The sequence below is a fragment of the Mus pahari genome, chromosome 8 (genome assembly GCF_900095145.1).
Source record: "Mus pahari chromosome 8, PAHARI_EIJ_v1.1, whole genome shotgun sequence".
Lineage (NCBI taxonomy): Eukaryota > Metazoa > Chordata > Mammalia > Rodentia > Muridae > Mus > Mus pahari.
Genome location: NC_034597.1, coordinates 46,061,177 through 46,076,426, shown reverse-complemented (window position 1 = coordinate 46,076,426; position 15,250 = coordinate 46,061,177). Strand labels below are relative to the sequence as shown.

Genomic DNA, 15,250 nt, shown 5'->3' with positions numbered 1-15,250 from the left:
CTCTCTCTCTCTCTCTCTCTCTCTCTCTCTCTCTCTCTCTCTCTCTCTCTGCTATTGTCCACTGTTGTTCTACTATGTGGGTCCAAGGGATAAACTGAGGTCATCAGACAGCTTCAACCTGCTGAGCCACCTCAAAGGCTCTTATTCTCTTATTCTTACCTCACATTTATTTGTGTCGTTTGTGTGTGCATGTGTATATGGCATGTGTGCACATGTGTCTGTGCATGAAGCAGGGCACATGTGGAGGTCAGAGGACAGCATGCAAGACCAGATCTCTGCCCCTACCATGTTCAGTCACAGGGACTAGACTCTGGCTGTGACAATGCTTGATAGTGCCTTTGCTTGCTGAGCCATCTCACCAGGGACTAGACTCTGGCTGTGACGATGCTTGATAGTGCCTTTGCTTGCTGAGCCATCTCACCAGCCTGTTCTCTTCCTTAAAGTTGAACTATCACATACTTTTAATTTTGTCAGGTTTTTGACAATTTCATACGTGTATACAATACTCAGTGATCATATTGACCCATTGTCCCCCACTCCTGCTAGCCCCTTCTTATTCCCAACCAATCCCCTCTGCTTCTGTGTCTTTATTTTTTATCATCACATACTTCCCATTCCATTCCTGAATACAGTCTCCCAGAGAAACCCCTTCACACGGTACACCAGGAGACAAAAGAAAAGAAAAGAAGCCGGGCGTGGTGGTGCACACCTTTAATCCCAGCACTCAGGAGGCAGAGGCAGGCGGATTTCTGAGTTTGAGGCCAGCCTGGTCTACAATGTGAGTTCCAGGACAGCCAGGGCTATACAGAGAAACCCTGTCTCGAAAAAGAAAAAGAAAAAGAAAGAAAGAAAAAGAAAGAAAAGAAAAGAAAAAAATCCATCTTCATGGCAGTCTTAATCTTAAGAGCAGAGATCTAGAAATGACCTCACCTTCCATCTAAAAGATAGTGGCTAAAGAGTATCCCAGCCATTTGGTGAAATACTATGTAACTATGAAAATGGCTAAGCTACAGTGACATGGTATGAGACCCTTGAGCAGCTTTAAAAGTGTACATCACTAAGGGAATAAAAGCAATTCATGCAAGCACACATACAGTGTTTATCTATGAAGCTCATGACAACAGAAGTTCATTGTTTAAAGTGACCTTTGTGCATTATTTAAAACACTTTTTTTTAAGAAGAAGAAGAAGAAAATGAGGAACAGAGGAAATGACTCGGGTAGGATTTGCTGTGCAAACATGAGCTCTTATGCTCCTTCTCCAGCAGCCACATGAAAAGCCAGGCATGGCTGCCGAATCCATAACCCCAGCACTGAGAGAGAGCAGGGTCAGTAGAGCTAGCTGCATACCAGCCTAACAAAAACAGCAAGCCCCAGGTCCAGTGCCTTAAGGCAGAGAATGCCAGAAGGAGACGGCTAATGTCCTCCTCTGGTCTCTAGGCACACATGTACCCATGTATACTCACATGTGTGTGCCTACGTACAACACATACACAAGCACAAATTTAAAAAAAAGAAAAACTGAGATGGGTGTCTCATTACATATATAGGCAGGGCAGGCTTGGAGCTTATGATGTAGACCAGGCTAACCTCGAACCACAGTTGGCACAAAAAAAATGTACACTACCACACCCAGCCAAAAAAATAATATTTTTTAAGTAATAAAATAAAAAACCAAGTTTAATAGCAGTGGCTGCTTCTAGTTGAGGGCCAGAGGTGGAGAGAGGAGCCCACTTGGAGCTCAGTAGTTGAGTGCTCCATCTCTTGCTCAGCTGGTGGGCTCCCAAGCAGTTATTTTGTAGCACTCTGAGATGTAAAATGCTACATAGTCTGTACTTGAAGGTGTCCCAAAAATGAACAGTGAATACTGTAGACCTCTCAGTGGCTTCTGTTACTATTGCTGCCCCAGTAGGGGAATACATACCATACTTTTGTTGAAATCATGGGGAGTGAGGCTACAATGCCCCTTGTCCTTTGTGCCTACAAACTTGCTTAGACGGAGGGAGCCAGGGCATCTGGTCCCATGTCTGAGGAGACCTACTTTCTAGAGTTCTTCCTGATTCCACTCTTTCTTGACAGGGATGCCCTGCTGGTTATCCAGTGGAACATTCGGGCCTTCATGGGGGTCAAGAATTGGCCGTGGATGAAGCTCTACTTCAAGATCAAGCCACTGCTGAAGAGCGCAGAGACAGAGAAGGAGATGGCCAACATGAAGGAGGAGTTTGGGCGAGTCAAAGATGCACTAGAGAAGTCTGACGCTCGCCGCAAGGAGCTGGAGGAGAAGATGGTGTCCCTGCTGCAGGAGAAGAATGACCTGCAGCTCCAAGTGCAGGCGGTGAGGCCATATGACTTTCTCTTCTCTCTGCTTTTCTGTTGCCTGGATTGTTGCCCATCTCATCTCCAGGGTCTGGGAATCCAGAAGCTCCAACCCCTTACAAGACCCGAATCTCTCATCTCTTTCATCTCCTTAATCGTTAACTTCTGTTCCTTGACCCCCAGGAACAAGACAACCTCAATGATGCAGAGGAGCGCTGTGACCAACTGATCAAGAACAAGATCCAGCTGGAGGCCAAGGTGAAGGAGATGACTGAGAGGCTGGAGGACGAGGAGGAGATGAACGCCGAGCTCACCGCCAAGAAGCGCAAGCTGGAAGATGAGTGCTCAGAGCTCAAGAAGGATATTGATGACCTGGAGCTGACGCTAGCCAAGGTGGAGAAGGAAAAGCATGCAACAGAGAACAAGGTGAGGCTGGCTCGCTCAGGTTCAGCCTAGGTCTCCAGAAGATTTCCAGACCAGAGTATGGGCCTAGTTGGTAGCATCTCTAGGTGTCTCCACAATGACATCCTTTGATCCTAAAGGCAATGTGGATTTATTTATTTCCTTTTATTCTTCTTTGACAGGTTAAAAACCTAACAGAGGAGATGGCTGGGCTGGACGAGATCATTGCCAAGCTGACCAAAGAGAAGAAAGCTCTACAAGAGGCCCACCAGCAGGCTCTGGATGACCTGCAGGCTGAGGAAGACAAGGTCAACACACTGACCAAGTCTAAAGTCAAGCTGGAGCAGCAGGTGGATGATGTAAGTGATAGGAGCCATGCTCCGCCTCTCTCAGATCAAGACTCTGTAGCCAACGCCTATGGAGGAGGAATTTCCCTCTGCATCTAAATGCTATGACCCCAGGAGCTTCTCTGTTCTCTGGGATTCCTCATCAGGCAAATCTCTGAGTACCAACCCCAGTGGACTTCAAGTTTAAGGCGTACACTGAGAATTCCAGTCTTTCCAGCATGTATTCATTTTATCCTCTCTGCCAGCTGGAGGGATCCCTGGAGCAGGAGAAGAAGGTGCGCATGGACCTAGAGCGAGCAAAGCGGAAGCTGGAGGGTGACCTGAAGCTGACCCAGGAGAGCATCATGGACCTGGAGAATGACAAGCTTCAGCTGGAAGAAAAGCTCAAGAAGTATGGCCGGTGGTGGGCAAGAGGGGCTGACAAGGGATAGGTTTCTGGCCTGGTAACTGTGGTGCAGAAGGCCGTATTTCTACTGGCTTGGCTTCCCTGGACACACTGAAAGTGAGGGCAGTCAGGGCTCAGCCCCTTGGCTGTCTAGGCCAGGATTTGGGGGCTAGTTCTGGCAGAGAGCAACAAGACAGGCCCAGAGGAAGGGCGGCCCTCAGTTACACGCCCCTTCTCCTCTAGGAAAGAGTTCGACATCAGTCAGCAGAACAGTAAAATTGAGGACGAGCAGGCCCTGGCTCTTCAGCTGCAGAAGAAACTGAAGGAAAACCAGGTGACCTACTTCCCAGGGTGGCTGATGGGAACTCAGAGCCTGGAGACTGTGGGGGGTGTTTAAGGTTCTAGACTATGTCTGGAACTCCAGGCAGCCCAGTACCCAAGCACTCCTAAATACAGAAACACTAGCTTTCCCCTTATTGAACAAGAATACATCATCTTCTTAGCAAAGCTGTTTTGAGGGAGAATCGTACCTACTAGTAGGGCATCTCTTCCTCAAGATGCACACTGCCTGTTGGATTTTCTCTTCTGGAACAACTCAGAGGGCTCAGTTCTCCTCCAATCCTCTCTATTCTCTCTCTACACAGGGATGAGGGAAATCCTCACAAATCTCCTTCCCAGGGGCTGCCCTGTCCACAATCTGTGGGTACTAACCCCGGCCTCTAACACAGGCTGAGAGCCACAGGCATTCCTGAATACAGGCTTATCTGCACTCATGTGTGGTTTGTTTTCCTATCTTCTTGGGTACATCGTCTTTATTTTACCCAGAATACTGAGCCATCCCCTGCATTTTCTGCCACAGTCTGGGCAAGTTCTCTGGCCTCTAGGAGATAATAATGTTGTTATTCTCACCGGGTCTTGGCACTTGGCTATAGCCCCTCCCTCTTCGGTGCGGGATCTGTGCTTCAAGTCCTACCTTCTCCACCTTGAGAGTAGAGGTGTAAGTCCCCTCTCTCCTACCCCAGGGTTTACTCTATAGTTCACTAAAGTTGTCCATTGCACCAAAAAGTAGAATCCCACAAACCTTCCCTATAGAGACAAAAGACCAAAATGGCAGATGGGCATACTCCAGATTTAGTCAGGACCAAGACTAAGGCCACAACAATGAGGTAGGGGTATGAAGAAGAGGGCATCTTGTTGATTCATAGCTTGGCTTGGAAAGGAGCAATCAAGCTACAGTCCAGGCCTGAGGATACCTAAGGAATCCACGGTTAGCTCAGATAATTGCAAGAGTATTTGATTGTTCTTGAGGCAGCTTTGCTACGAATGTTAGTTTAAAAAAAAAAAAAAAAAAAAAAAAGAGTGCTTATTTCCTTGCCTTATAGTCAGTGGATCAGAGTCAGGTGAAACTGTCAGCTCTCTGAGGTTCACAATCTCAGGAGGTCTCAGGATCCCGCTCCAAACACAGATGCTCAACACTTAGGTTACAGATGCTCAAACTGAATCTCAGATGTTTTAGGGAAGTCCTCCAAACTTTGGCATTGGCCAGTTTCCTATTCTAGGGTGTTTAGCAATGTCCCTTGCTTCTATAGCATCCTCTACACAATTTAAAATGTCTCCAGCCATCGCCAGCTATACCTAGTAGCTGAAAACCGGTGCTAGAGATCTAGTGCGCGTGGGAGCCTTTTTTTAGAGCCTTGGAGTACTGGCCTCGGTGGAGGGGTGCAGGAAGCAGGTCTGACCCTCTGTGTCCCTGGCTAGGCACGCATCGAGGAGCTGGAGGAGGAGCTGGAGGCCGAGCGCACAGCCCGGGCCAAGGTGGAGAAGCTGCGCTCTGACCTGTCCCGGGAGCTGGAGGAGATCAGTGAGAGGCTGGAGGAGGCCGGCGGGGCCACATCCGTGCAGATAGAGATGAACAAGAAGCGCGAGGCCGAGTTCCAGAAGATGCGGCGGGACCTGGAGGAGGCCACGCTGCAGCACGAGGCCACGGCGGCAGCCCTGCGCAAGAAGCATGCCGACAGTGTGGCGGAGCTGGGCGAGCAGATCGACAACCTACAGCGGGTGAAGCAGAAGCTGGAGAAAGAGAAGAGTGAGTTCAAGCTGGAGCTGGATGATGTCACCTCCAACATGGAGCAGATCATCAAGGCCAAGGTGGGTCCTCTCAGCAGCTCCCTCCTCCCCACAGCTGTGTCATCTCTTGTCACTCACATTCCCTTCGGTGCCCTTTGCCCTTCACTTCCTGTCTACCCTGCTTCTCCGTAGCCTTCACCCACATTTATCTACTAATCTTTCCTCAATGCATTTCCTTCTTCAGACTGAGTCCCTTCTACTCTGTCATCCTCTTGCCTGTCCTCTGAGCAGTCCCCATCCTTGCCCTCTTTTCCTTCTTCTGGTCTGGGTCCACACAACCCCTCCTCCCTGCCTGTCGTGGCCCTTCCCACATTCATTCACCCTTCGTCTGCTCGTTAATGCCTGAAGGCCAACCTGGAGAAAGTGTCCCGGACGCTGGAGGACCAGGCCAATGAATACCGCGTGAAGCTGGAAGAAGCCCAGCGCTCCCTCAATGACTTCACCACACAGCGAGCCAAGCTGCAGACAGAGAACGGTGGGTGACCCTGACCGTCCCCTAGCCTGCCCCTGGTAGCTTTGGTTTCCCCCACTTCCATGGCCCAAGAACCCTTCATTCCACCTGCAGGGGAGTTGGCTAGGCAACTGGAAGAAAAGGAGGCATTGATTTCCCAGCTGACCCGAGGCAAGCTCTCCTACACCCAGCAGATGGAGGACCTCAAGAGGCAGCTGGAGGAGGAAGGCAAGGTGAGGGCCATATAGTGGCAGTGGGACAGGCTCAGTGGCATCCCTGGACACACTGTGACCTTGAGGAGTGCACCTGGATGCCTGAGGTAACCTTTTAACCTACCTCCCTCCTGGTCATTTAATGACTCCTTATTTGTAAGGGAGAAAGGTAGGCAAATGGAAATCCCTCAAAGACATTGAGACTCCATCTCATATGAGTGAGTCTGGGTCTTGACTGAAGTAAATAGACATTAAGAATCTAGAGACTGGGGGCTGGGTTTGCTCCAGTCTCCGTGATGCCCACCTCTTCCCAGGCCAAGAACGCGCTGGCCCACGCACTGCAGTCAGCCCGGCATGATTGTGACCTGCTGAGGGAACAGTATGAAGAAGAAATGGAGGCCAAGGCTGAGCTACAGCGTGTCCTGTCCAAGGCCAACTCAGAGGTGGCCCAGTGGAGGACCAAGTATGAGACGGACGCCATACAGAGGACGGAGGAGCTGGAGGAAGCCAAGTGAGTCCACTGTGGCTGCCCCTGGATTTGCCAAGAGAACGGAGCAGAGCATCTGCTGTGGAGACAGGCAGAGTAGATGCAGGAAAGAGCTTTGGGGTGGGAGAACAGAGGATGGGGAGACCTGGTGAGCCATTTTGATAGAAAAGTCCAAGTCCTGCAACCTGTAACGCCTGGCTGGCCCTTGCTTACTTCCTTTGACGGGTGAGCTTTTGGCCCGGGTTATACCTGACACTCACGTATAAGACGAGCAAAAAGCTTGTTGGTCAGAGGAGCTATCATCATGCAGCCTGGGCCTGAGGGGAAGGGGTGGGGTGCACAGTCACACAGATGTGATGTATGTGTGGGAGAGTCTGAGCAGCCTGTGATGGGAGACTCTGTTCTGGGCTCCAGTAGCCCTCACCTCCTCTAGGCTGGGGTTCCAACATCTTAGGGAACTGTGGGGAGACGCTGGGTCTTTCCCATCAACACTAGGAAGAAGGGGTTCATCTCACGGCCTCATGGCTCCAAGGACAGTCACATACATTCCCCTGGGCAGGAAGAAGCTGGCTCAGAGGCTCCAGGATGCAGAGGAGGCAGTGGAGGCCGTCAACGCCAAGTGCTCCTCCCTGGAGAAGACCAAGCACAGGCTGCAGAACGAAATCGAGGACCTGATGGTGGACGTGGAGCGCTCCAATGCCGCCGCTGCCGCCCTGGACAAGAAGCAGAGGAACTTTGANAAGGTAGGCTCACGGTGGGGCTGCAGACACTGTGCATGCTGCTGGTGGGGTCAGTGCCCGCTCAAGGCCAGAGCATGCTCCTTGGAGGCTGGGGAGGAGGGCTGAGTCAGGAGAGGGGCCTGGGGCAGCTCTGGTCACAAGGCGCTCCTTCCCTACAGATCCTGGCTGAGTGGAAGCAGAAGTATGAGGAGTCTCAGTCAGAGCTGGAGTCTTCCCAGAAGGAGGCGCGCTCCCTGAGCACAGAGCTCTTCAAGCTCAAGAACGCCTATGAGGAGTCTCTGGAGCACCTGGAGACCTTCAAGCGGGAGAACAAGAACCTCCAGGGTGGGCGAGCTGGGGGACAGGGAAGGGCTGCGGGGAAAGGGAAGCGGGTCAAGGCGTATTGATCTTTCTGTTCCTCCAATCCTCAGAGGAGATCTCAGACCTGACTGAACAGCTGGGAGAAGGGGGGAAGAATGTGCACGAGCTGGAGAAGATCCGAAAGCAGCTGGAGGTGGAGAAGCTGGAGCTGCAGTCTGCTCTGGAGGAGGCTGAGGTAAGGGCCTAACTCTGCACTCTCCAGCCTGTCCTGCTGTATCCCGCCTCACAGAAGTCACCCTGACCCCAGGACACAAATGTATTGGCTCCCATTCTTAGTAGACGGTCACATAACCAGGAACCATGACTGCCTCCAGAGCTGAGTTCTTCACATTGTTCAATGCCACAGTCTGGTCTGTAGGACAGAAGGCTTGCTTCCAGGTTGGAATCAGGCTATCATAATATCAGCTCGAACCATCGTGTAGGAACACGGGCTCCAGGGTCAAATGACCTAGGTTTGAACCCTCTCTTGAGACTCTCTGTGCGCCTTGCTGTCCTCATCTATAAGATGGAATTAATGTATAAACCTCATAAGATTGTGTGTATGATTATTATGAAGATTAAGTGAGATAACACAGCCAAGCATTTATTAGCCATGCCTGCTGCGCATTTCTAAGAACCTGGGACAGCCCCGGATTAGGACTATAGACACTTAAACCTTTACTGTGATTTTTTTTTTTAATCAGGCAGGTCAGGAACTCCTGTTTTGTTAGTCCCAAAGGCCTGATGACTGAGAACTTTTAATTCGGGCTGCAGAGATGGCTCAGCCATTAAAGGCTAGGCTCACAACCAAAACTATAAGAGAAGTCCGAATCCTCTCCTTTATAGAGGAAGATCCAGGAGTCAGGAGCCCCTGGAGGCTCAGCACTTTCTCTCCCACAGCAGTCTGGGTACAGGACCTAGCGCCACAGCACCTTCCTAGGCCACAGTCCTGGTTAAAGTCTGCCATTCCCTCCTCCTCCACACCCGACCCCGTTCAGCCTTAGTGGCCCACCTCTTACTCCTCTCCCCTTTCCAGGCCTCCCTGGAGCACGAGGAGGGCAAGATCCTCCGCGCCCAGCTGGAGTTCAACCAGATCAAGGCAGAGATCGAAAGGAAGCTGGCAGAGAAGGACGAGGAGATGGAGCAGGCCAAGCGCAACCACCTGCGGGTGGTGGACTCCCTGCAGACCTCCCTGGATGCGGAGACACGCAGCCGCAATGAGGCCCTGCGGGTGAAGAAGAAGATGGAGGGTGACCTCAACGAGATGGAGATCCAGCTCAGCCAGGCCAATAGAATAGCCTCTGAGGCCCAGAAGCACCTGAAGAACTCTCAGGCTCACTTGAAGGTAACAGGAGCCAGGCCTCTAGAAGGTGGTGAGTCGGAATATGTATAGTGCCCAGAAGGATGATAAAGGTCCACAACCACACCACTCTGAATATACCCAATCTTGTCTGATCTTGGAAGCTAAGAGGGCTGAAACTGGTTAATGCTGGAATAGGAGATAGTAAATGACAGGGAATAAATGAACTAACGTAAGTATGAGAAAGTGGGAACTGTCTACCTCCTGGGTTTGTAGGCATGAGGAACAGTGCACTCTGGACCAGTCGAGCCTCAGGACAAGAGAGTAGATAATGAGACAGGTGCTTATCTTCCTGATGACAAGAGGCTGTTGGATGGGATTGGGTGATGTGTGCCAGACCCAAGATGGGAGGTCTGTTGGCATGAGGTCCAGGCCCTTTACCATCATACTTTCCCCACAGGACACCCAGCTCCAGCTGGATGATGCTGTCCATGCCAACGATGACCTGAAGGAGAACATCGCCATCGTGGAACGGCGCAACAACCTGCTGCAGGCGGAGCTGGAGGAGCTGCAGGCTGTGGTGGAGCAGACGGAGAGGTCTCGGAAGCTGGCAGAGCAGGAGCTGATTGAGACCAGCGAGCGGGTGCAGCTGCTGCACTCGCAGGTGATGGAGTTAGAGACCCTGTGCAGAAACCCACTGAGAGTCAGAGCCCAGGATAATTTTAGACCAAGTCAAGCAGCATTGCAAAGTATCTCACTTCTTGGGTCAGTTCTCATCTGTTAGTAGCAGCTGGGAAAACCATTGTCTCCAGTAAGAGGAACAGACTTAGAAGCTAAGTGTGTCACAGCTGAATGGTAGTGTGCCTGTGAGTCACAAATCTGGGAGCCACAGACTGCCTTTTGTCATCTGATAACCTGATCTACAAGACAGCCTCCAACTTGATTTGCAAAGATAGGAGCTGGGGAGTTTAAAGATGTGTAACTGGGGCTGGAGAGACGGCTCAGCAGTTAAGCATGGTTACTGTTCTTTCAGAGGACCTCAAAAATTTGGTCCCCAGCACCCAAATCAGGTGGCTCACAATCTCCTACAAATCCAGTTTCAGAAGATCTGAGGCTTCTGACCTCTGTGGGCACCTGTACTCACATGTACATATTCACTCACACGCTCATGTACACACACACACACACATGCACACACTCATATGTACATACACATGCACACATACACATGTATGCACACACATGTATATACACATACATGCAAATGCACATACATGCATACACGCATATGCACACACACATGCACATGTGCACACATATACACACACATGCACAGAGAGGGGAGAAGACAGTTTTAAGAAGCAGAACAACATCTTCTTGCCAGGCAAACGGTGGGGAGAACACTGCTTTCCACCTTCCCACTGTATCCGGTTCTACTGCAGATGAGTGTTTGTGCTGAACTACTGCAGTGCCTTCTGTGGCTTTGCTCCATAATTTAGCATATGTGTAAAAGACATCATCCAGTGACTGTGCAAATATATCCCGAAGCACTCAAGGGCAAAACTCCAGGCCCTGAGCTGTTTGGGGTCTCTCTCCAGTGCTGAGTCATCTTCTGATCTATATCCACTCTTGTAAGGAAAGGGAAAGAAAGCGGGGAATATTCTGGAAGCCAGGCTTGTTTAGTTTTTTTGTTGGTGTTATTTGCACATGTTCACGTGTGTGCACATGGGTGCACAGGACATGTGCACACACGTGTACACGTGTGAGGAGGCCAGGGGTTAACACTGGGCGTCTTCCTCGGTCATTCTCCATCTTATCTTCTGAGGTGAAGTGTCTCACTGAATGTGGGGCTCACCAGCTGGCTGGGCGGGCTGGCCAGTGAGCTTCAGAGTTCCATCTGGGCCTGTCCTCTGGGCACTGAGGTTACAGGTGTGCACCATGACATCGGCTTCTTCATGCGTTCTGAGCATCTGCACTCAGACCCTCGTGCCTGAGGGGCAGGTGATTTTCTGCCTGAGCCATCTCCCCAGCCTGAGATGACTTTTCTCCCCTCTTCTTCCTCTTCCTTCCCCCTCCTCTCCCCATCCTCCTTCTACTCTTCCTCTTCTCCCTCCTTCCCCTCTTCCTCCTGCTCCTCCCCCTCTTCCTCTTTTTTTTTTTTTTTTTTGGTTTTTCAAGACAGGGTTTCTCTGTATAGCCCTGGCTGTCCCAACTCACTCTGTAGACCAGGCTGGCCTCAAACTCAGAAATCTGCCTGCCTCTGCCTCCCTAGTGCTGGGATTAAAGGTGTGTGCCACCACGCCCGGCCCTCGTCCTCATCCTCCTCCAACTCCTTCTTTTTCAACAACCTCTTTTAATTTTCTTTAAACAAAACTATGGAACTAAGCAATAAAGTGTGCATTTGATATTTTTTCTGTTCATATCTAGAACACCAGCCTCATCAACCAGAAGAAGAAGATGGAGTCAGACCTGACCCAGCTCCAGACAGAAGTAGAGGAGGCAGTGCAAGAGTGTAGGAATGCAGAGGAGAAGGCCAAGAAGGCCATCACAGATGTGAGTCCCCTCCCCTGCCTGCCCACTCCAGAGTAGCATCCCCCTAGCCTGGGCAGTGAGGCCACGAGAACCTGAGCAGACCACATGCCCCCCTCTCCCGCGCACAGGCCGCCATGATGGCTGAGGAGCTGAAGAAAGAGCAGGACACCAGCGCCCACCTGGAGCGCATGAAGAAGAACATGGAGCAGACCATCAAGGACTTGCAGCACCGTCTGGACGAGGCAGAGCAGATCGCCCTCAAGGGCGGCAAGAAGCAGCTGCAGAAGCTGGAGGCCCGGGTCCGGGAGCTGGAGAACGAGCTGGAGGCTGAGCAGAAACGCAATGCGGAGTCTGTGAAGGGCATGAGGAAGAGCGAGCGGCGCATCAAGGAGCTCACCTACCAGGTTGGGCAGGGCTGATAAGGACGGAGCCATGGCTTTACAAGGCCAACCATGGGCGCAAACAGGGCTCTGCTGTGCTGTGCAATTGCCCACTAATGCCAGGCACCACTTCACACCAGCACCTTTCGGTGCTAGCTGCAGTTTCTCTGACGGGACACCTAGGCCTTAGGGCACCATCACAGAGTGTGTGAGGACGCCATCTGTATAGCTGAGATTGGCTATTTTCAGTGTCTGGGAGGAGACGCCTAAGGGGATGGGTGCATTGGTCCACCTAAGAAGGTGTGCAAGAGGCACATGGTAGAGATTGTAGACTAAGGGGCAATGGTATCCTAGAACATTAAATGACACGGAGACAGGAATGACCAAGGGGCACTGGAGCCACAGACCCTGCTGCCCAAATTCTGGCTCAGGAGAAGGTGCCAGAATATTGGGCTATGTTAGACAGAATAATCTAGATGGTGATAACGCCAGCTTTCTTTACTATTTCTCATGTCACTTTGAACCACTGGCCGAAAGTGCCCACATTACTGCAAGGGAAACTATTCACCAGGCAGACCCTATGTCTCCATATGACCACAGTAGATTCCTGGGGGTGGGGGTGAGGGGGTTGAAGAAATTGCTCAGTGATTAAGAGCACTCACGGCTCTTCCAGAGAACACAGGTTCAATTCCCAGCACCCACATGGCAGCTAACAACTGTCTGTGATCCCAGGGTCAGACACCCTCACGCAGACATACATGCAGGCAAAATGCCAATGCAAATAAAAACAAATAAACAAATAAATAAGTCGAAGTTCCCAGTGGCTCTGAGAACCTCCCTTCACTTCCGGCACCCAGACACTCATTAATTTGAGGGTCTCTGACTGAAAAATCCCTTTGTCCTACAAAGAGAGACAGCAACCCCTTGCTTGACCTGAGCCACTGGAGGGAGAGGCCTCTGGGGCCTGGTGAGAGGACTAGAGTAAGGGAGGAGGGACTGATGACCACAGTTGCTCCTCTCCCCCAAACTGGCTTCTCCATCCCTCCCACCCACCTTCAGACAGAGGAAGACAAGAAGAACTTGATGCGGCTGCAGGACCTAGTGGACAAGCTGCAGTTGAAAGTGAAGGCCTACAAGCGCCAGGCCGAGGAGGCGGTGAGTTCAGAGCTGTCTCTCCATCTTTTATCTGCGCACCTGCTAGTGAGAGCCAGTGAGCATGCGCCACAGTGGGTTAGTGAGCCAGTGAGCATGCGCCACAGTGGGCTAAGACAAGGGTTTACTCCAGCCGTCAGCTCAGACGTTTATTCTTCGCGTATGATCAGAACTGTATCTAGCACCCTAAGTTCCAAAGATCAGTGCTGTTCCTGCCCTACATCTGCCCACTAGTTACTTTCAGTCCACATACCATAAGGCCAAGGGGGAGCATCAAGGTGCAGGACAGCAAATGGGCAAGAGCTGGAGTTGGGCCTGGATGGGAGCACAGGGTAACAGAGAAGACACTTGGGTGGACAGGAACATGTGGGTGCGGTTTGGATGAGCACAGATGTGCAGAAAACCGCCAAGTCGGCAGGCATCTGTCTGAGGCACAACTGGAACAGATGCAGTGTGGATGAGATGTGGATTCTCACAGAGCACTCCAGGCAGCACAGGTTCATTCCGGGCAGTGGGTGGCGATGACGGGTCTTGAACACTGAACATGTTTGAGGAGGGTGCCAAGCAGGACATCCCTGGGAGGGCTGTTGCAGGAACTGGGTGAGGAGTGGCTGAGGGACATGGACCATGAGAACCTGAGAGTCCACCCCAGAGTTCTCACCCCAGTCCTCCCCCCTTTATCCGCTCATAGGAGGAGCAGGCCAACACCAACCTGTCCAAGTTCCGCAAGGTGCAGCACGAGCTGGATGAGGCGGAGGAGAGGGCGGACATCGCCGAGTCCCAGGTCAACAAGCTGCGGGCCAAGAGCCGGGACATTGGTGCCAAGGTGGGTCCCTCCCCTGGAACTCCCTCCCTAGTCACGCTCTCACCAGGATGCCCCTGCATGCATGATGCTCTGAAGAGCTACATGTGTATTCCATGTACATTTAAACATAGACTAGGCATACATACAACCGGAGGGTCCCACAGACACCTGTAACCTGAGGGTCCACTCTCCCACTCAAAGCGGACCCAGATCTGTGTTCTAAACTACAAGCACTAACATCATGAGACTTCAAGACCCCTGAGGTTCAACCCCTCCCTTCCTAAGGGCATTTTATTAGAGCCACTGAAATCCCTAGAGATTCCTCCCCAGGCCATCATGCTCATTGACCTCACATCTCTTACTCCTTTCTCAGCAGAAGATGCACGATGAGGAATAACCTGTCCAGCAGACCCTCGCTGTGGCCAATCCACAATAAACGTTTGACTCTGTCTACACCCTCTGTCCTTCCTACCAAGCGTCTCTCTGGGGTGGGAATTTTGGTGGCCCAGGAGGAGGGTGACCACAGCAGAGACTGTCAGAGCTGTAAGATCTGAAGCACCCCATGGTCTGTGGAGATGAGAGAGAAGTGAGGTGTCCTGCCTCAGGCAGCACAGTTACAGTCCCAGCTCCACTTGGTCGTTGTGCAAATAAAGAAATGGAAATTTTTTCCAAAAGTAGGGGAAACAAATTCAGGTATGAGGGATGGCCGAGCCTCCCATGGGAGGAGGTGGAGGCAAAAGGCAGGCTCAGCACTGAAAGTGAGCCAGGTCAGACCCAGGGGGAGGGAAGTTTGCTTCTGAGCTGGAAGCCACCCTTCCACAGCTCGCCCTCTTAGCTGGCAGAAATTAAAGTTGCCCTGGGCCATGTGTTCTCTCCACGATAGTCTTCCCACTGATCCCCAAAGAGTCTCTGCACTGCTGGGGATGGATGCACAGGAAATTGCTGTGGAACACTCAGAAAACAGCTGAGACCACACTCGACCCAGCTCCTTAGACGGAGCCCACAGGGTACATCTTCCCATCCCAATATCTGCCATTGCTTTGTGAGTCTGGCCTCACCAGGAGGACATTCCAGGACTCGGGGACCAGATGACGCCAAGCCCAAGGCATTATGGGGTATGGACCAAATGGGGACAGTCCTCACTCCTCACTTTGAATCCTTCACATGGACATGCATAGGGGCATGGGCAGACCCACAGCTGGGCACAAGTCCAACTCTCTCTTTCTTCTCTCTCTCTCTCTCTCTCTCTCTCTCTCTCTCTCTCTCTCTCTCTCTCT

General features: G+C 51.5%; 1 protein-coding gene across 3 annotated transcripts in view; it reads left to right on the top strand.

Moving 5' to 3' along the window:
* The window catches only part of Myh6 (myosin heavy chain 6), a 26,419-nt gene extending 11,991 nt beyond the window's left edge, over positions 1-14,428 (top strand). For 2 of the 3 annotated variants that reach the window (XM_029541947.1, XM_021203242.2), the window contains exons 21-39: positions 2,078-2,333; positions 2,498-2,740; positions 2,899-3,075; positions 3,309-3,454; positions 3,692-3,782; positions 5,207-5,596; positions 5,924-6,050; positions 6,141-6,259; positions 6,553-6,749; positions 7,285-7,468; positions 7,624-7,789; positions 7,876-8,000; positions 8,841-9,149; positions 9,565-9,768; positions 11,532-11,657; positions 11,765-12,040; positions 13,076-13,171; positions 13,860-13,994; positions 14,347-14,428. In XM_029541947.1, coding sequence (XP_029397807.1) covers positions 2,078-2,333; positions 2,498-2,740; positions 2,899-3,075; positions 3,309-3,454; positions 3,692-3,782; positions 5,207-5,596; positions 5,924-6,050; positions 6,141-6,259; positions 6,553-6,749; positions 7,285-7,468; positions 7,624-7,789; positions 7,876-8,000; positions 8,841-9,149; positions 9,565-9,768; positions 11,532-11,657; positions 11,765-12,040; positions 13,076-13,171; positions 13,860-13,994; positions 14,347-14,370 — 3,391 coding nt within the window. In that variant the 3' untranslated portion in view covers positions 14,371-14,428. The remainder of the gene's footprint in view (positions 1-2,077; positions 2,334-2,497; positions 2,741-2,898; positions 3,076-3,308; positions 3,455-3,691; positions 3,783-5,206; positions 5,597-5,923; positions 6,051-6,140; positions 6,260-6,552; positions 6,750-7,284; positions 7,469-7,623; positions 7,790-7,875; positions 8,001-8,840; positions 9,150-9,564; positions 9,769-11,531; positions 11,658-11,764; positions 12,041-13,075; positions 13,172-13,859; positions 13,995-14,346) is intronic. The other variant, XM_021203243.2, reaches the window with a different exon arrangement.
* The last annotated feature ends 822 nt before the right edge of the window (positions 14,429-15,250 follow it).